General features: G+C 61.8%; 8 protein-coding genes across 8 annotated transcripts; 3 read left to right on the top strand and 5 right to left on the bottom strand.

The window, feature by feature from the left end:
• Positions 1-1665: 1665 nt before the first annotated feature.
• Positions 1666-3040, bottom strand: PFL1_00215 (uncharacterized protein; the record flags this gene model as incomplete). The annotated part of the gene is made up of 3 exons (XM_007877712.1): positions 1666-1926; positions 2011-2079; positions 2165-3040. 3 exons carry the CDS (start codon positions 3038-3040, stop codon positions 1666-1668), a joined length of 1206 nt encoding a protein of 401 aa, XP_007875903.1.
• Positions 3041-4289: 1249 nt separating this feature from the next.
• PFL1_00214 (uncharacterized protein) lies at positions 4290-7406 on the top strand (the record flags this gene model as incomplete). The annotated part of the gene is made up of 1 exon (XM_007877711.1): positions 4290-7406. The coding sequence occupies one exon, from the start codon at positions 4290-4292 to the stop codon at positions 7404-7406; it is 3117 nt and encodes a 1038-aa protein (XP_007875902.1).
• An 86-nt stretch (positions 7407-7492) lies between these two features.
• Positions 7493-9236, bottom strand: PFL1_00213 (uncharacterized protein; the record flags this gene model as incomplete). The annotated part of the gene is made up of 2 exons (XM_007877710.1): positions 7493-8237; positions 8323-9236. The coding sequence occupies 2 exons, from the start codon at positions 9234-9236 to the stop codon at positions 7493-7495; spliced, it is 1659 nt and encodes a 552-aa protein (XP_007875901.1).
• A 1111-nt stretch (positions 9237-10347) lies between these two features.
• PFL1_00212 (uncharacterized protein) lies at positions 10348-11370 on the top strand (the record flags this gene model as incomplete). Its single annotated transcript, XM_007877709.1, has 1 exon — positions 10348-11370. One exon carries the CDS (start codon positions 10348-10350, stop codon positions 11368-11370), a length of 1023 nt encoding a protein of 340 aa, XP_007875900.1.
• A 51-nt stretch (positions 11371-11421) lies between these two features.
• Positions 11422-12137, bottom strand: PFL1_00211 (uncharacterized protein; the record flags this gene model as incomplete). The annotated part of the gene is made up of 3 exons (XM_007877708.1): positions 11422-11442; positions 11744-11984; positions 12055-12137. 3 exons carry the CDS (start codon positions 12135-12137, stop codon positions 11422-11424), a joined length of 345 nt encoding a protein of 114 aa, XP_007875899.1.
• A 390-nt stretch (positions 12138-12527) lies between these two features.
• Positions 12528-13852, top strand: PFL1_00210 (uncharacterized protein; the record flags this gene model as incomplete). Its single annotated transcript, XM_007877707.1, has 2 exons — positions 12528-12845; positions 12944-13852. 2 exons carry the CDS (start codon positions 12528-12530, stop codon positions 13850-13852), a joined length of 1227 nt encoding a protein of 408 aa, XP_007875898.1.
• A 62-nt stretch (positions 13853-13914) lies between these two features.
• Positions 13915-15014, bottom strand: PFL1_00209 (uncharacterized protein; the record flags this gene model as incomplete). The annotated part of the gene is made up of 2 exons (XM_007877706.1): positions 13915-14556; positions 14649-15014. 2 exons carry the CDS (start codon positions 15012-15014, stop codon positions 13915-13917), a joined length of 1008 nt encoding a protein of 335 aa, XP_007875897.1.
• Positions 15015-15426: 412 nt separating this feature from the next.
• On the bottom strand, positions 15427-17500 carry PFL1_00208 (uncharacterized protein; the record flags this gene model as incomplete). The annotated part of the gene is made up of 2 exons (XM_007877705.1): positions 15427-17019; positions 17099-17500. 2 exons carry the CDS (start codon positions 17498-17500, stop codon positions 15427-15429), a joined length of 1995 nt encoding a protein of 664 aa, XP_007875896.1.
• Positions 17501-17979: the final 479 nt, after the last annotated feature.

Raw genomic sequence — 17979 nt, 5'->3', positions numbered from 1 at the left:
AAGCGATGCCCCGCATCCTCCAGAGTTCGTCCGACAGCGTTCAGCGACAGATTCGCTTAGCATGACCCCCTCGTCGCTGGATGATCGTCTCGGCGAGCGGCGAGCGATGCGGCCGGAGCACTTGTACCTCTGCCTCGGTCGAAGCCGAGCCATCGACGAACGTGCCTGCCAGACCTCCTCCGCTGCCGCGGAGCAGAGGAGCTTTCAGCCCCTCGCCGAGATGGGGTTGACAGCTTTGAGAGACTCCCGTAGTGTGCCAGACTGGTCACGAAGCAGCGGTCGTGCTGTCTATGCATCACAATTTCCCCATTCGGTCGTGAGCATGCGAAACCCATCGCTCCGTCGCTCGAAATCGCTCCTCGAGAGTTCCCACGCCGAGCGGAACAGGTACCAAGCGAAACCCTAGATGTGAACACGATTGCCGTGACGATGGCTGTGACGATGGCTGCGGCGAGGCGGAAGAAGGAAGCCGTCTTGGTGATCACCGTCATCGTTGTTGGAGCATGCCTCGCAATCGCCACCGAGCACTTCGCATACCCTCCAGCAGTCAGGGCCCGCGCGGCTGGGTTCCCCAAGCTTTGCTGCTGCATCTGCGACAAGAGTCTGAAAGCGCAAGCCGGTTGCTGCCCGTTAGCTATGCCTCAATTCAAGATTCCTTATTGTGTTTCTGTACCCTTGTGTGGGCTTGCTGCTCAGCAGAGCATCATGTGTCTCTCTGGCTGTGCTGGTCTGCTACAGACACTACATTCAGTCATTGATTTGCAAATGGCTGACATTCAAGAGTGCAGCAGGCATTGTTTGCAAGACCCCAAGGGCATTACACTCATGTGCCAACCGCAGCATCAGTGACATCAAAAGCATTGGCCCTGCAGACAGGGTTTCAAGGCTTTATATGGCCTCAACTGCATTGGCAAGTATGTCATGTTGTCCAAGGCGCGAAAAGCCCGGCAAGATTACATCGTCAAGCGGTTTGGCTTGCTGCACCACCTGGACATTCCAGAGGCTGCAAGTGTCAAGCCCATCAAGCTTGAGGAGAAGAGCCATCCCAGCAACATCATTGTAACCAAGGGAGGCAGGTGCAGGGCCACCAACTCAACGCAGTACCTTGCCACCATTGATATTAGGGCAGAGGCAGTTGCCTCCCTAGAACACTCCCTAACGTCGTCCATGCTCAGTTCAGAGATTTGGCCGAGGGCGGCCGCCGTGCCAGCCCACTCCCAACCCGGACTGGCAACAACATCTTGAGGGTTGGGGTTGTGGATCCCCTCAGAATTTTCTTTGAATGGCCATCATTGTATCAGAAACTGGAAGCAGGCAAGATGCAAGCTTCCCTGAGGTCAGACTGAACAACATCAAGGGACACTGGACCTGCAGAGTACAGGGGGACTGATGCTGGAGTCAGGGAAATGCACAGACAAGGCTCCTGCTGGCCCTGCTGGTGCAAAAGCATGAGGTGATGCCTCGATTGCACAAGAAGTGCACTGCAGGAGTCGAGGGCCATTGCCTGACGTTTAGATGAGGGCTGGTGCGTCATGCACCAGTACTATCGCTTCAGCTGGTCTCGGCCTGTTGAAGATTAGCCTTCAAAGGGCAGCACAGACCCCTGTGGAGTTTGTACGTGACGTTGCAATTCCTCATGTCCTGATGGTCAAGGTCTATGTACGACTAGAGCAGCAGCTGAAGGCCGAGCGCGAGTGCAGCAGCACCGGCGAGGGCAGTCAGCGGGGTCGAAACGGACGCGGATGCGGCAGAGGAGGCAGAGTTGCTCTTTGCGGCTCCCGACGAGGGCTTGGCGGTGCTGGTGGCCAGGCTCGAGGCGGCGACCGTGGACGGCTTGGCGGTGTTGGGCGAGTTGGCCGCGTTGGCCTTGTCGCCGCCGTCTGTGAAGAGGCGGAGCGAGTCGACAGCCCAGTAGGTCTCGGAGTACTGTCGAGGTCCGGGAGGCGGTCGAGACGGACGTCAGCGCGACGAAGGAGACCGAAGAGGCCAAAGCGACCCGGTGCGACTCACGGAACTTCCGTTGTATCCGACCTGGTAGCTGCAGGCCGAGTACTTTGCGAGGCAGCCGCTTTCGGCGTACTGTCATGTGAGGAGAACGGATAGCAGGTCAGCGGACGACGCTCTGCTTCGAACTGGGCGGCCAGGCTGAGGGGACGCCACTCACGGTGTTGGCAGCCCAGTCGCCGCACAGAGTAATGTCAAAGATGATCTTGTGCATGCCAAAGTCGGCGTGGCAGTCGCTGATGGGCATGTGGGCGTAGGGCTTGCCAAAGTTGTCGCTGTTGGCCGAGGTGCTGCCGGCGCGGAGGTCCTTTGGAAGCGACGAGGGGTCCGAGTTGGGAAAGTACCACACCTTGACTCCCTGTCCCTCGGAGCCAAAGGAGCGCTCCATGGCAAAGACGCCGCCACCGGCCTTGTTGAGGTCGGCGCCCCAGGTGGGAGCGGGACCGTTGCTCATCTCGACGCGGCAGCCCGAGTTGGCCTCGGTGTAGGCGGAGCAGTTGCTGTAGGTGACCTGGCCGTAGGCGTCGGGGATGTTTTGGTCGATGAGGCAGGTCGACTGGGTGTGGGCCGAGACGAGGCCGGCGGCGTACTGGTCGTTTGCGTTTTCGAGGATGTCGATCTCGCCGCCGACGGGCCAGGACTTTATGTTTTCGGTGACGGTCCAGAAGGCGGGCCAGCTCGAGCAGCCGGTGGGGACGTGGGTGACGTTGAGGACGTAGAGGCCGTCGGCGTAGCTCTGCTTGGACTGGAGGCGGACGCTGGGCCTGCCCTCGAGGGCGACGGGTACGGTCGATACGCCCATGACAAAGGCGCCGTTGTCGTCGACGTAGCTGAGCTTAGCGGCCTTTGCGGCGTCGACGGTCTGGTAGGTGACGAGGCCGTTTGTGGGGTCGCGCTCGTTGAACCAGTCAAAGGCGTCGAAGAAGCCGTTGCCCTGGATGTCGGCGGTGCGGCTCCAGGTGGCGGCCTGTGCCAGGAGCGCCGACGAGAGGGTGACCGCCGAGAGGGCGAGGGTGCGCGAGAGGGAGGGCATCATCAAGGAAGGTCTATGGTCGTCGAAGCGGCAAGGGCGGGGGGGCGGAGCGGACAGGCGGGCGAGGACGGGAGCGTCATGTCGAGTGCTCGAGGGTTTATATCATCGGCCGCAACACAGACAAGAGGCTAGGGGAAGAAGGGCTGGGGATTGCTGTTTGCAGGCACGGGAGGGACCGCTCTGGCCGGCGGTGCAGAGGGAGCCAAGCACATGCTGCTTCGGAGTTTGGGTTCGGCAGAGAGAGGGTACGATGCAGCAGAGGGGCGCCAGGTGCGAGGTCGGAGTGGCAACTGAGGATCGACGTCTCTGCGCCCTTTGACCGCCGCCGCCGCCGCCGCTGTCTTCCATTTGGGCCCGGTGCCAATCGCCGCTGCCGAGACCAACCGCACCGGCGTGCCTGCGCAAACGGCCGACCACCCCCGAGGCGCCCTCCCTTGGCCGAAGTACATATAGAGTGCCGAATCGTCGATTGAGCCAAGCACGCGCCGACCCTTCTCGCCCTACCAGTTGGACAAACGACGTAGACCTGCCCGACGGGAGGCAGAGATAGACTAGAGGCGACTCGGCTTGGCGGCGGGTGTGAGCGCACCGAGCCAAGGTGGCAGGCAAGCGAGGAGGGATCGGCGGTGCTCGCTGCGTTGTGCATACCGAGCCACGCCTGCTCGGCATGACCGCCACTCCAGCTCCTACACCAGCCTAGCTTCAGGCACGGCAGCCAGCATGCCCGCTCAAAGCCATCCATGCACACCTTGCGAAACACCCCGTCGCGTCGTCGAGGCGAAACGCACCCTAGCTCGGCCCGACGTTGCTTCCGTCGCCCCCGGTGTTCCGCCGTTCGACATGGGCCTGCAGCGCATCCTGCTGCACACGCCAGCCGCATAAACACGTTGATCCGGCTCGGGTGCGAAAGAAAAAAAAAGTAAAAGAGAATGCAGTCTGGAGGAATCGAACATCCGTCTAGTCGGGAGACCCACTCCGGCGAAGGAGCGGCGTGGAAGAGCCACAACGACTCGTACTAACCACTATACTAAGACTGCCTTTGTATGCAAGGCATCCAAACTATGACATTATAAAGCTCTAATTTATCTTTATCAATCAAAACGAATGTGGAGCTTTGCCGCCACCGCCGCCGGCGCGTCGAAGGCCTGGGCTGGCTTCTAGCGATTTTGCTTCTCGAAATTAAGAGGAAATGCCCCGCCACAGCCGCTTCGACCTCAACCTCGACCTCCCTTATCCATTCGATAGCACCACCATGCAGGATGTTGTGGACAAAGAAGCCCACAACCACTGCGCAAGCGATGCCGAAGACGACGCCGCCACCTTCTACGACGCTCTAGACAGCCTCGAGGTGTCCGAGACCGCCACGGCTGGCGCTCGCCCGCATCAACCGCAGCCAGCAGCCTCGAGCTCGACGACAAAGGCCTCGCCTTGGAAGAAGGCATGGGCGCCACCACGACAAGTGTCCTGGCCGAATGCGTCAGCCGCCAGCCCAGCAGCGACCGCCCCTTCGCCCTCGGACTTCCCTTCGCTAGCATCGGCGTCCGCTGAATCGTCCACGAGGAAGCGAAACCAGGCCTCTCCGTGGTCGCAGTACGCCAGCTCGTCCAGACAACCCTTCAATCCGTATCCGTCGCGACGGCAGGAGCTCGTACGGCGCACCCGCGAAAGCTCCAGCAGGGACGCCAACGGCAGGTCTACGCCGCCAAAGAAGCGCCACGTCGGTCCCAGCGGCGTCCAGACACTGGCCGCCCTGCTCGATCAGTATGCCCGCGAAGCCGAAGACGACTATCTCGGCGACGGCGACGGGGATGCAGACGGCCCCGTATCCGCCAGGGGGGCAAGTATGGCTTCTCTCATCTTTCGCGACCTGACTACCGGCTCCGGTCGGTCGCGCAACGGCCGCTCTGCCTCGAGCTTTGGTACCGCCGGCTTGATGGCTTTCGGCGCCGGCAGCTTCGGGGGAGAGCCGCTCAAGGTGCTCGACAACATGGACCACGAGCTCGGGGCCGCGCACATGGGTCCGCGCATCTATGCAAGGAACCCGAAGGCGCCGGAAAAGGTTCGCAGCGAGGCGGGTCGCTGGAAGGGCAAGGCCCAGCGGCTCGACCCCGCCAAGCAAGCGGCCCTCGATCCTGCCGCCGTTGTCGCTGGAGCGTCGCCGCCGGCAGGGACCGGCGAGGACAACGAAGGGCACGGAAAGGGTATCACGGACGTCGGAGCGATACGCAACGCTCGGCGCACCCTCGACGGACTCCTGCGTGACCATAGGGAGTCCGACGATTTGATCACAGCATCGCAGCTTAACGATCTGCAAGCTGCCATCGACACGCTCGAGTCCATCATTTCCATCTCACAGGATGCTACTTCCATCGGCGACGAAACGGTGTCTGCGTTGGCAGTGCTGCTGCGATTCAGGCCTGCTAGGCTCATGCAGGCGCATCCTAACGGCTCTCGAGCGGCAGAAGGCGTGCTCAGGCAGACACTCGCTCTGTTCACGGCTTCTCCCGACGGGAGAGCCCTGCTGGGCCGCACGCTCGCCGCTTCCGCCTCGTCGTCTCTCGAGGGAGACGCTGGTATGCTCGAAATACTCGTGAGCGATCTGGTTGGCATCTGCGGCCGACGCCTCTCGAACCCGGCCGCCGAAATTGCAGACGTGGCATCGAGCTCCAATCTCGCCAGCGTCCGGGTGGACCCAACGCTTCTCGAGTGCTGCGCTTTCCTTCGACTGCTTTGGCAGCACAACGCCGGCGTGCGCGCGCACGGAGAGGCGGGACTGTCGGTCGATCACTTCTATTGCCTCATGCTGGACACCCTGCCCTTCCTCGAGGATTTCGTCGCCTTCGCGCATCGTCCGGAGCCGGATCGAGAGCGCTTCAACGCATGTCACGATCCCTTCCTCCTCAGCCTCGGCGCCAAAGCCCGTATCCTTCAGTTCGAGAATGGTATGCGGGCAAGCATCGCTGCGAGGGGCACCTCTGGTCAGCGCCCAGCCGTCATACTCAGGACCGCAAATGGTCGAGCCAGCCTCTCGGTGTCCTCACAGCGACTGAGCTTCTCCATTCAACGCGAGCACGCGTACGCACAGAGCGCAGAGCTGTTTCGCCATCTCCTTGGGGACGCCGATAGCATCGAGGCCACGACTGAAGACATCACCAGGCCGCTTCGGGTCGAATTCATAGGCGAAGACGCTGCCGACGGCGGTGGGCCCACGCGCGAGTGGTTCGCAGCCGTCGCCAAGGACTTCCCACCTGGCCTCATGGGCGCAAAGCGGTGGTTCTCCCCATCGACGGACCTTGCCTCGGCCGAGTTCCTCGGTCTGTTCCTCGGCCTAGCGACCTTTCATAGCGTCAAGTTGGCTCTGCCATTTCGGCCGCCTGCTTTCGCGTTCAAGATCGCCGCGGGTGCTGGCCAGAACGATTCAACGTTGGATCTACAAGACCTCGCGGAAGCCGACGGGCAGCTATCGGGCTCCCTTCGACACCTCCTGGGGTGGCAGCCTGCATCTGTCAACGCTGACGAATCCGGCGAGCTCGCAGAGGAACAGTTCGAGGCCACGTTCGGTCTCACCTGGAGCCTGGCTACAGCGTCGCATGACGACCTGAGCGACACCGAGGCCGTCGCAACCGTAGACCTGGTGCCCGGCGGCCGACACCGGACCGTCCGTCTTGCCGAGCGCGAGCGGTACGTGCGCCGGCTGATCCGCTACCATCTTGTCGATGCGGTGCAGCACCAAGTGGATGCCTTCCGTCGGGGCTGGACGGCGGTGATGCCCGCTCATCAACCCATCACCGCCGCCGACGGCAAACGCCGAGGTCGCGATGTCATTGTCCGCGGTGGGTTGGCGCTGAGTCTGCTGCAACCCGAGGAGCTGAGATCGATCGTCTGCAGCGAAACCTTGGTACAAGACTTCGCACAAGGCAAGCAGGGCAAGCTCGATGTCAGAGCGCTCCGGTCGCACACCCAGCACATCCTCCCACGGAGCGATTCGGACTCACTGTCTGCCTCTGGCCGTCAGACCATGGATGCCATCGACGACTTTTGGGCGGTCTGGGAGGCGCTCGACGGCGCGGACCAACGCAAGCTGCTCGCCTTCATCACGGGATCGCAAGAGCTGCCCGTCGCCGGCGCAAAGGCGTTGGGGTTGCGGATCCACTTGGTTGAGCTGGACCATATCCTCGGTCTCACAGAGGAAGAGTGCGACGGCGGCAGCGAGGGAAATGCGGCCGCACGACGGACTAACCGCATGCCCCTGCCGTGGTCGTCAACGTGCACTCTCACCCTCTTCCTCCCCGACTATCCGGACGTTGAGACGATGCAGGTCAAGGTGGCAAAGGCCATCGAGCACTGGAGGGGCTTCGGGCTAAGGTAGAGATGCAGGACACATACGGTCGTTGCGTCATGTTATTCGTCGGGACGATAGAATACAAAGCGTTGATCAGAGGGGGGCAAAGCAAGCTAGGCCATCGACTTGGCCTCCTTGTCCATGGTAACATCGGCCGGCGCCGCCGATTCCTGTTGCCGTCGTTCGCGGGGAAGGGCCTCGGCCTCGTTCTCGAGCTGCATGGCGCGCTGGCTGGCCATGACCTGGTCATAGTGGCGCCTCTTGTCCCGGGCCAACGTCGGTCCATCGAAGAGGACGTCCATGTTCTCGAGCGAGATGCCGGCCGTCTCTGGGACGAGGAGCCACACGAAGCCAAAGGCGGCCGTGGTCCATAGGGCGAAGAAGATGAAGGTGTAGCCCCGCATCGACTCGATCATGTAGGGCGCCGAGTAGACGATGACAAACTGGCTCAACCACTGGTTGGCCGTCGTCACCACCATGGACAGGGCGCGCACGGCGAGCGGGAAGACCTCGGACTGGAAGATCCAGGGGATGCCGTTCCACGAAAAGGCGTAGCTAGCGCCAAAGAGGTAGACGCACACGAGCGCAAAGTAGGCCGCGCCGTCCTTGGGTACCGGTTGTTGGAAGGAGCGTGTGACCGTCGAGTAGATGCCGAGGTAGTACATCGACGCCGCCGCTCCCACGCTGCCGACCAGCAGAGGCACCCGGCGCCCGACGCGGTCGACGAAGAAGAACATGAAGACGATCGTCACGACCATCTTGACGATGCCAAAGATGCCCGTCGCCAGCAGCGAGACGCTGGTGCCCGTGAAGCCGATACTCTTGATGAGGGTGTTGGAGAAGTAGTTGAGCGCATTGCTGCGGGGACGTTGGAGAGAGGTGATGGCAACTGGTTCAGCAACGGCGAGGAGATACGATGACCGTCCGGAGGAAGTGCACTCACATGCCAGACAGATTCTGCAGCCACATCAGAGCGACGCCGAGACCGAGACGGACGCGGTTCTCAGGCGCGACGCACTCCTTGAGCTTGCCCCAGAGCGATAGCTGCCCGGCAGGACCAAGCTCGGCGTGGATCTGGTCACGGACCGACTCGATCTCGTAGGACAGGTAGGCATGCGATGCCGGGAGGTCGCGGAGCCGCGCCAGCACCTCTCTCGCTTTGTCGTCCTTCCCCTTTTTGATGAGCCATCGCGGCGACTCGGACTGAAACGTCATGGCGATTAAAAGCAGGCCGGCCGGGATGAGCTGGACGGCGAAGGGGACCTGCCACTGCTTGTTGCTGCCGTCGTCGGGGATATTTTGCGCCACACCGTAGTTTGTCCAGAAGCCCACGACGAGCGCAGCCTGCAGGCAGCACTCAAAGATGCCCACCAGCCTTCCTCTTGTTGCCGGCGTGCTGCATTCCGAGATATAGGCGGGTGTGATCAGAGAGCTCGAGCCGACGCCGAGCCCGGTGAGGACGCGACCGGCGTACATCATGCCGAGGTTGCCGTCTGACACGGTCTGGATGATGGCGCCGATGCTGAAGACGATACCGGCAAGGAGCAGGGCGGGCTTGCGACCGAACTGCTCAGTGATGGGGTAGACGAGGATCGCGCCGAAAAAGCAGCCGGCCTGGAAGAGCGAGGTGATGTGCGACGAGAGCGCCGTCGAGTGCTCCGCAGTGACGCCAAAGGTGCGCTTGAACGACGGCAGCGTCAGCGCTCCGCCGATAAAGGCGCTATCGTAGCCGAACATCGCCGAGGCCATGCTCGCAGAGAAGGCCATGGTATAGAGACGCCAGTTGTGCGTCTCCGGCGGCGCGGGCACCGCCGAGGTGTCGTGCGGCGGTCGCACGAGGGTGCTGAAAAAGCCCATGGTTCGATGTTGAGCAAGACAGGGTCTGCAAGCGGGAGGTGGCTACTGTGAGGGAGGGGAAGAAGTGGTTTTGTGGGGCCCCGGAAGTGGAAGAGAGGGCAAGGGCGACGACGGTCTAGGTATTTGTAGCCCTTCAAGTGCGGCTGAAGCTCCAGCTTGTGTAGCTCGCGGATACCGTGGAGTCCAGGGGAGAAGGGGAAGGGCTGATGCCACGCGATGCGGGGAAGGAGGCGGGGAAGAGGGGGACGATGATGGTAGAGAGGCTCGAGGGCGAGGTTCGAGGACAGGCCCTTCTTCCCCACAGGACGAGTCACCCGCGACGCGGACGGATGATGCCGAATTCGGACAGTAGGGCACTTGAAGTTGCTCTCGAGGAACAGCGGTCCCGGCAGTGCTCGAGCAAATGCTGCTTTGGAGCGACGTCGTGGCGGGAGCAAAGATTTTCACCCTTCAACGGCTCTCGACGGGACATCGCGCGGCGTGGCGGGAGCGGGCATTCGGCAAACGAGGGACGGCCAAACCCCCTGGGCTGAAGAGCGGACGGGTATGTGGGGTCGGCTACAACAATTGGCCGACCAGCCATGCGCTTTGCCGACGTCCGAATTGACAACTCGGCGTCCGATTGACGACGTCCGATCCATGCAACGTTCGGATGTCGTTCGGCACCCTGTCATGTCCGGTCCGAAACATGACAGCCAAGCTCCCGTGTGCCCACAGGTAGACGTCACGTACGTCAATCGTTCCCAGCAGGGTGGCTGACTTGCTCTCTACTGCGTTGCCATAAAGTCGTTCGACGTACGACAAGCTGTGACGGCCTTGGACAGCGACAGCTTGAGATCACACCTCGTTGCGCCCACCATCATCTCTCCCCCGCGAAACCTTGTCATTCCGCAGTCAAGCGCCCGACATGTCGACCCTCGGTCTCTCCCACGCCTCCTCAAGGCTGTGCAATGAGGCTTTCATTCGAACTAACAAGGCGCGCTCAATGGCCGACCAGTCCTCTCAGGTACCCAGGCACAAGACTACCATTCCATTGCCTCCGCTGCGAAGACTCGTCTGCCCTTATCTCCTCCCGGACTCGACGCCGATAAACAAGCTCCCGCAGGCAATGATGTCGGCCTCCCTAGGACGGCATGCAGCACGGCACGGTCTCGAAGCCAAGATCGCGGCTTTGAGGGAAGCGGGATACCACGGCATCGAGATCCACTTCGAGTGCCTTCAGAACGAAGCGCGTCGCCTCTTCAGCCTCGATTCCGCCGTCGCACCTTGCGCGGAACAGCTCTACGCGGCGGCTCGATCAGTCCGAGCCAGGTGCGAAGCCGCCTCGCTACAAATCATCTGTCTCGAGCCGTTCCTGCACTATCCGGGACTACTGCCAACCTCGAGGCGGGACGAACGGCTCGCAGAGGTACCAATGTGGTTCACGCTCGCCGACTTGCTCGGAACGGATATGATCCAGGTCGCCTCGGCAATGTTCGGCGGTCCTTTCGTCTCGAATGACGAGTCGAGGATCGTTGAAGACCTGACGATCCTTGCCGACATGGGACTGCGCTGGCCGAGACCCAAGTTTTGGGCTTACGAAGCGATGTGCTTCGGGCACTGCACGACAACATGGGAGCAGGCTTGGCGACAGGTCCAAAGAGTCGACCGTCCCAACTTTGGCATCGTCATGGATACTTTCCAGATCCTCGGCGCCATCTACGCTGACCCGACGTCGGTCGACGGCAAACATGTCGGTGCGGACGAGGCCGTCGAGGCGACGCTGACCAAGCTTCGCGACACGTTCGAGGGCCCTGCCAATGCGGCCAATCGAAGCAAGATCTTCTTCATGCAGCTCGGCGACGCCAGAAAGATGGACCCGCCTCTGAGCGAGGAGAGCGACATCTTCGATGCGTCCCAGCACGCCAACGTCAAGATGTGCTGGGCGCGCATGCACCGCCTCTTTCCCGGCGAAGGATACATGCCGGCACAGAGGATCGCCCAGGTGATACTGCAGGACTGCGGCTGGAGAGGCTGGGTCAGCGCCGAGTACTTCAACGCCGACACTTTCACGGACGATGCGGCGTTCCCGGCGCAGGCAGCGTGCAGATGTCGAAAGGGCCACGACGAGTTCATCGAGGCGATGCAGGAGTAGCGCGAGAATGTAGACTACCTTTGCGCGACGGCTTACTTTGCAAAGCGCTAATCAAGTCGTCGCCTCGTCTAGCTAGCTACGACATGAAAGAGCGGAGGCAAAAGTCGATGGCCGCCGTATAGCCGCTGTTCCGACCATGCAGAGCCGTGCCAACGTGTCAGCGGGGGCGAATTCATCGACGGACGTCCCATCGCTGGCACTCACAAGGTCCCAAGGCCTACGACGACGCCTGCTGCCTTGTCAGAGAGGTATGAGTGGTGCCTGAACGCTTCTCTTGCGTGGACGTTCGTGATCTGTCGTGAGCATCTTCCCAACATCAGTCGAGGTTGCCTCCGTCCGCAAGTACAGTTCTCTAGCGGGGAGATGAACTCACGTGGACCTCGACAAATGGCAAGCCGACGCCGACCAAAGCGTCTCGGATGGCTACGCTGGTGTGGGTGTAGGCGCCGGCATTGATGACGATCGTCTTTGTCGTACCGTCGATCCTTGCGGCGTGAATCCGGTCCACGATTGCGCCTTCGTGGTTTGATTGATAGGATTGACATCCGGCGCCAGCTGCCTGGCACTGCGATTGGGCGTGGGCCTCAACCTCTGCTAGGGTTGTGGTACCGTACCTGCGCGAAAGGAGGCGTCAAGGCCCATCGGAGCGGCGAAAGGGGGTATGTCTGAAGTGTCGCGACTCACTTGTCAGGTTCTCTCGTCCCGAGGAGATTGAGATTAGGGCCATTGATGAGCAGGATACTGCCTTTGACAGGGGAAGCCGTCATGGTCGTGGATAGCGTGTGGCCCCGCTTTGTCTCTTCATCCGGGCTATTAAGACGTCCGGGGATGCCTTGGTCCCGACCCAACCACTGTGACCAATCTTCCTGACTTCGACAATGACGAGCTGTCTACACAATCGCCGCCACGCTAGGGTCCGCCACCGAATTCGGGACGATGGCAGATTCGGAGAAGCGGCAGCGAGGTCATCGGAGGTCGTTCTTGACCTGTGGCGGTCGGTCAATTCCTCGGCTTCCGAGCCTCCCGAGACCATCTGGCTTCAAGCCATCGGTCTCCTCGGCACCGACGGCTGAAATCGTAGGCGCTCAAGGCCCGTGCCTTCCTCTGGACTTCACTCCTTAACCCCGTCCTCCATCTCCGTCCCTTTCGCCGACAGCATGTCACTGGAGCAGTATCACGACTTCGCGACCGATCTGGCGGTGCGAGCAGGCGCATTGCTATGCCAGAGCGCATTCACACGCGCTCAGGCCGGATATTGCCCTCCCTCTCCCACCACGTCTCTTCCCTCGTCGACGGACAACACGGCAGCTCTCAATATCAAGGACAAGGACTCAAGCGTCGACGTCGTGACCGACACTGACATCGCCGTCGAGAACTTCATCATCGGCGAGATCAAGCGACGATTCCCAGAGCACCGTATCCTGGCCGAGGAGACATATGCTGCGGGCGGCAGCAAGAAGTTCGAGCTGGGCGATGTGAGTGAGCCTGATGGCCTTGATCCCGGTCTTTACTGCCGTGAGAAAGAGGCAGACCTCATAGCTTCAGCTTGCCGCCTGCCCCGTCGCCGCAACAGGAGCCGACGTGGATCGTTGACCCGCTGGATGGAACCGTCAACTACGTGCACCTCTTTCCGCTCATTTGCATCTCGATTGGATTGACGATCAACAAACATCCCGTTGTCGGCGCCATCTACGCTCCTCTGCTCGGCGGATTTGACGTACGGGCATCGAGGGGCACGCTGTGGTCCTCCTGTCAAGGTCTTGGAGCGTTCCAATCTTTTCCTCGCACCGATAACCCGACGACGCATACCTTGTCCTGGCTGCAGCGACATGCGCACGGGCTACGGCGTTCGCCATCGACCGGACCGGAGGCGCAAGACGACCTCGGCGATAATCCGAGGCCGCTTCGTCTTCCTCTGTCGCCACTACGTCTTCTTTCCGAGACGGCGCCATCCGGACTGCTGGTCGCTTCGGAATGGGGTAAAGATCGTCGACCTTCGCCAGAAGGCAACCTGATGCGAAAGGCGAACACTTTTCTCAATCTGGCATCGTCCCGCAGCGGTATCGACAACGGACAGGGAGGACGGAAGGGCGGAGGAGTGCAGGTGCATGGTATCCGCAGTCTGGGCAGCGCGGCGCTCGATTTGGCTTACTGCGCCTCCGGTTCCGTCGACGTGTTCTGGGAAGGAGGGTGCTGGGAGTGGGATGTCTGCGCCGGTCTCGCCATCCTCTACGAAGCGGGCGGCATGGCCACCGACGCCAACGCACCACCACCTGGGTCGAGGTTCTGGGACGCCAACGAAGATGTTCCCGCCGCGTCGTTGGGAGCGAGGCGCTTTCTCTGCATCAGGCCTTGCTGCGACAACGACAAGACGGGCGAGACGGCCAAGGAGGCTCAGCGCAGAGTTGCGAGGGGCGTGTGGAAGGCGCTGGACCAGGGCGGTCTCGACTACAACAGGGAGGGAGTCACCTATGCAGAGTAGAGTCAGAGGAAGTACCTACATACAGCAGCCGCGATGAACGGACGCACTCGCTGGTGCACGGGCTATAGGGGCGCCAGCCCTTGTGCTCTACGCTCGATCTCCTCCTCGGCTCCTCTTCGTCCGACAGCCAGCAGATCGACCCCTCCCGTCTCAGGAATCCACAGCAGCTGCTGCGCCACCGCCTGGTGGTACATGGCCTCCATGCCCTGGATCACCTCCCAGCCATTATCTTGCGCCATTTGACAGACCGTGGTCCACGTGTGCGGGAAGTAGCACATCTCTAGCACCACCCTTTCGCCGTCTGGGCCCTGCGCCTGCCCTCTCTCCAACACTGCGGTCAGCGTGGCGCGAGCCAGCTTTTCGCCGTCCGTCTGTGGCTCGAAGGAAGGCACAGCATTGACAATGAAGCGTGGCACGGCCCGCAGCTGTGCGACGTCGGCGGGTGTTTTGAGCTGGTGGATACCCGTCACGCCCTGCGAGGCAAAGTCATCGATGATGGCCGAAGCCTCGTCGTCGATGCGGTTGACGATGTAGATGTCGGAGCAGTGCAGTTCGTATCGAAGGGTGTAGACTGCGGTGCGGGTCGTTCCGCCGCCGCCGACGACGAGACCAATGTGCGAGCTCGATTCGGCGCCCGACGCGGTGGGTCGTGACGATGCAGGAAGCGAGGTGAGAATCGAGTCACGGATTCCAGCGACGTCCGTCTATCGTCTCAAAGTAGGGCAAGGGGTGAGAGAAGAGTCAGCACACGATGACGCTCTGCAGTAGAGCAACGAGAATGCCCGCAGGCACTCACATTCGTAGCCACCAATCTGCGCTGGCCATCAGCATCCGTCCGAAAGAAGATGGTGTTGGCCGCGCCGATCAGCTTGGCCTGCTGCTCGACGTGATCCGCATGGGTGAGGATGGCTGACTTGTGCGGCATGGTCACGGCGCTTCCGCCAAAGTCGTCTGCGTACACGCGCTCGAGGAAGGCAGGCATATCGGTCGAGTCGAGCCGGGAGAGGGTCCAATCCAGTCCGCGGGCGCGGTAGCAAGCGTTGTGGAAGGCAGGCGAGAGTGAAGACCCGATGCCCGCACCGAAGAGGTAGGTGCGCCGAGCTGGCGCCGTCGCCGATGTCGTCGCTGCCGTCAGCGCGGGCGAATACTGCTGATGTGACATGGTGTGATGCTCGGGACGGTCTTGAAGGTGATGGTCGTGGTCGAAGATGGACCGAGTCGATGAGGCGTGGTCTTAGGGGTCGGCGACTTTAGTGGACCGACTGCGAGCTTCAGCTTCTCAATCTCCTGTCGCCGACCAATTGACCGTCCTGCCATCCCCAATTCGGATGATGGAGCTGGTCTTCCGGCATTGCCGGACAACGACAGGACAAAAGGGCCGACGGTGCTGCTTCCGATTGGGCCGGGAGGTGCGTTCGAAGGGCACCGGTCACTTCTGCTCCGTTTTCGGTGCACATCCGAATTCAAGGGTTACTCCGAATGTCGGAGTCGGCTCGCCCACGACAAAACTGCTGCGGCCCGCACTTTCATGTGCCGGGACACCGGATCGTAGGAACATGAGCCGACCGTGTCCATCACGGCAAAGCAGCCATGCCATCGTTCCCCGTTCCAAGACCTAGGTCGAAGAGGGACAACTGCCCTGAAGCCTGCTCTTGCTGCTGCTGCTGCTGCTGCTGCTGCTGCTGCTGGCCGTTTGGCTGCGCTGCTGCTGCAGCACCAAAGAATTGCTCCCAGAAGCGAGCGTCGGGCTCGCACCCATCCTGCAGCATCTCGGTCAAGAGCAAGCCGCCATCGAACGTGCTCCAATCCAGCAGCTGAGACGTGCCGCCACCAAGGGGCTGAGCGGGCTGTGCATCCAGCAGCGCGGCAAACGGTAGAGGCGCGAGCTCTTGACGAGGCGATTGGATGCGCCAGCCCTCGTCCATGGCCGTATCAAGCCGAGCCATGGATGTCGGAAGGCAGTCCATCTCGCCGCCCCGGCGGCGAGATGTGGGGCCGGGCTCTGCGCCGGCGGGTTGATGCTGCCCATGCGACTCGAGACCGTGTGCGTCGTCGCGAGTCCCTCGCGACTCTGGGGTGGAAGCACCCTCGACACCGTCCGCTTGCCTGCCATCCCTGCGCTGGTCGACGCTCAGGGTCGCCCCGACTAACCTGAGCTGTTGATCAAGTACAGGGTGAGCACCGCCCTCGGACCCTCTTCGTACCGTCGCGGGCGGCCCATTCTTGAGGCTTTCGGCTGACTTGGCTTTCATCCTCTCGAGGAGATCGATCTTGCCCGCCCAGATGCCATCGCCCTTGCCCGAACGCACCTGCTGCAGCAGGCTCACCGCCTTGCCGACATCCTCCCATGCACTGAGGCTCGTGATGCCATGAGGCAAGTAGAGCACGTGCAGACACTGGCAGATGCCAGCGTTGAAGACGTGCTGCCAGAAAAAGTTCCAGCGCAGGCTGACGCTCCTCGCCTTGTGGTAGATGCTGGAGCCAATGCTGATCAGCGTGCGACTGCTCTCCGAGACCGCCACCACGGAGCGTACGTAAGCGGACTGGAAGGCATCCTGCCCAGATTGCAGCGCTCGTAGAAACCAGGTCCGATGGAGGTGTAGCAAGGTCTGGTGGATGTTGGCGGCGAGCGTATGCGCCTGGAGCTGCCGGTGCATCTCGCGTAGGCCAACAGCATCGTCGAGGTCGCGAGAGACGCGCTCCAGGTCCGAGTCCGGCACCGACGTCCAGCTCTGCGTGCCGAGAGCAGGCGGGATCCTGGCCCACAGGTCCCGAAGCTCCTTGTCAAAGGCCAGTACCGTCGAATAGTCGACGTCGGGGCGGCCGTGGCATGAATCCAGGCTGCGGTTGAGGATCCTGACAACGTGGAACTTGAGCGTGTGGAAGTGATCGGCAAGCCGCTTGCTGGGGCGATGCTCCGGGAACGAGGCATTGACGTGGTGATCTTGTAGGTTGCACGGTCGACCGTAGGCCAGAGAGCGGAAGGCATCGCACGCGTAGAGCTCCCAAAAGGCTCGTCGCCGCTCCTCGAGCTGATGTGGCGGCAGGTTCCAAGCCTGCGCTTCGCGATGCAGGCCCATGGCAATGGCTGATCGCGCCGCGGAGCCCAGTAACGGGGTGAGAGATTCGGCATTCCGGCCATTCTTGACATTGCACAGGTACTGACCCTGAGCGACGTGGATCGAGCGTTGCGAGCAGAAGCGTCAGCCAATGCCTGGCGCGCAGCGACGTGAAACTGGTACTCACGATGAGGTGGATCGTCTGGACATTCTCGAGGGTGTTTGAATCGTTCAGGCTCGACAAGGACAGAGCGGCCCACGAGCACTGATAGAGCTCCTCTGCGCGCCCGGCTCCGGCGCCCGGCAGCACATCAAAAAGCACGCCGAGCGAGAGCACGCTAAACAGTAGCGCCAGGCGGTGCGGGTGCTTGGCGCCGTCTGAGGTCGATGGACGAGTGCTGATCCGTCCGATAACCTCAGCGTCCTCGGCGCTAGCCGATGTCAGCGGCTCCGCGTAGAAGTCGTCCCAGAGGTCTGCGAGCCGCTGGACAGGATCGTACATCCAGCTCACGTTCCAGATGTAGACGTGGAAGGCGCGGCGAGCCTGCGCGACGGGCGGTAGGAAGCGCGAAAGCTCGCCGACGATCATCCGGTCGGAGAAGGGCGAGCGGATGCCAGGTGTTGGTATGAAGACGGCCGGTCGACGAAGTATTGCAGCAAGGATGTCGACCTCATCGGCTGGTGGTGAGCCTCCTGTCGCCTCTGGCCTGTTTCGATCCCCTCGTTGTTCGGCCGCAAGTTCGGCGGTCGAGGCAAGCGCGCTGAGCGAGCGTCTCTGTGACTCGATTGGCGATGTGGCCCGCGAGTAGAGGCTCTCGCGCTCATCGTCTTGAGCCAAGGCAAAGGAATGACCGTGGGCTCCGACCCATCGCGACCTTCCTGCTCGGCCGAGCTGGAGAGTCCCTTGTTCAAGCTCAGCAGACGCCTCGAAGCCGCTCTCGGGAGGCCGGCTTGGCCGCGAACGGGCCGGAAGGGGATCGCGCGGGCTGTGCTCGAAAGCGAGCCTCGATGATGGCTGTGAAGGGGCCGGAGTTTGCAGCGGGTCGCGCGCAGTTGAGGGCGGATCGA

Source organism: Pseudozyma flocculosa (genome assembly GCF_000417875.1).
Source record: "Pseudozyma flocculosa PF-1 unplaced genomic scaffold scaffold00001, whole genome shotgun sequence".
Classification (NCBI taxonomy): domain Eukaryota; kingdom Fungi; phylum Basidiomycota; class Ustilaginomycetes; order Ustilaginales; family Ustilaginaceae; genus Pseudozyma; species Pseudozyma flocculosa.
The sequence above is the reverse complement of the archived record's forward strand: the minus strand, read 5'-3'. Positions and strand labels throughout refer to the sequence as shown.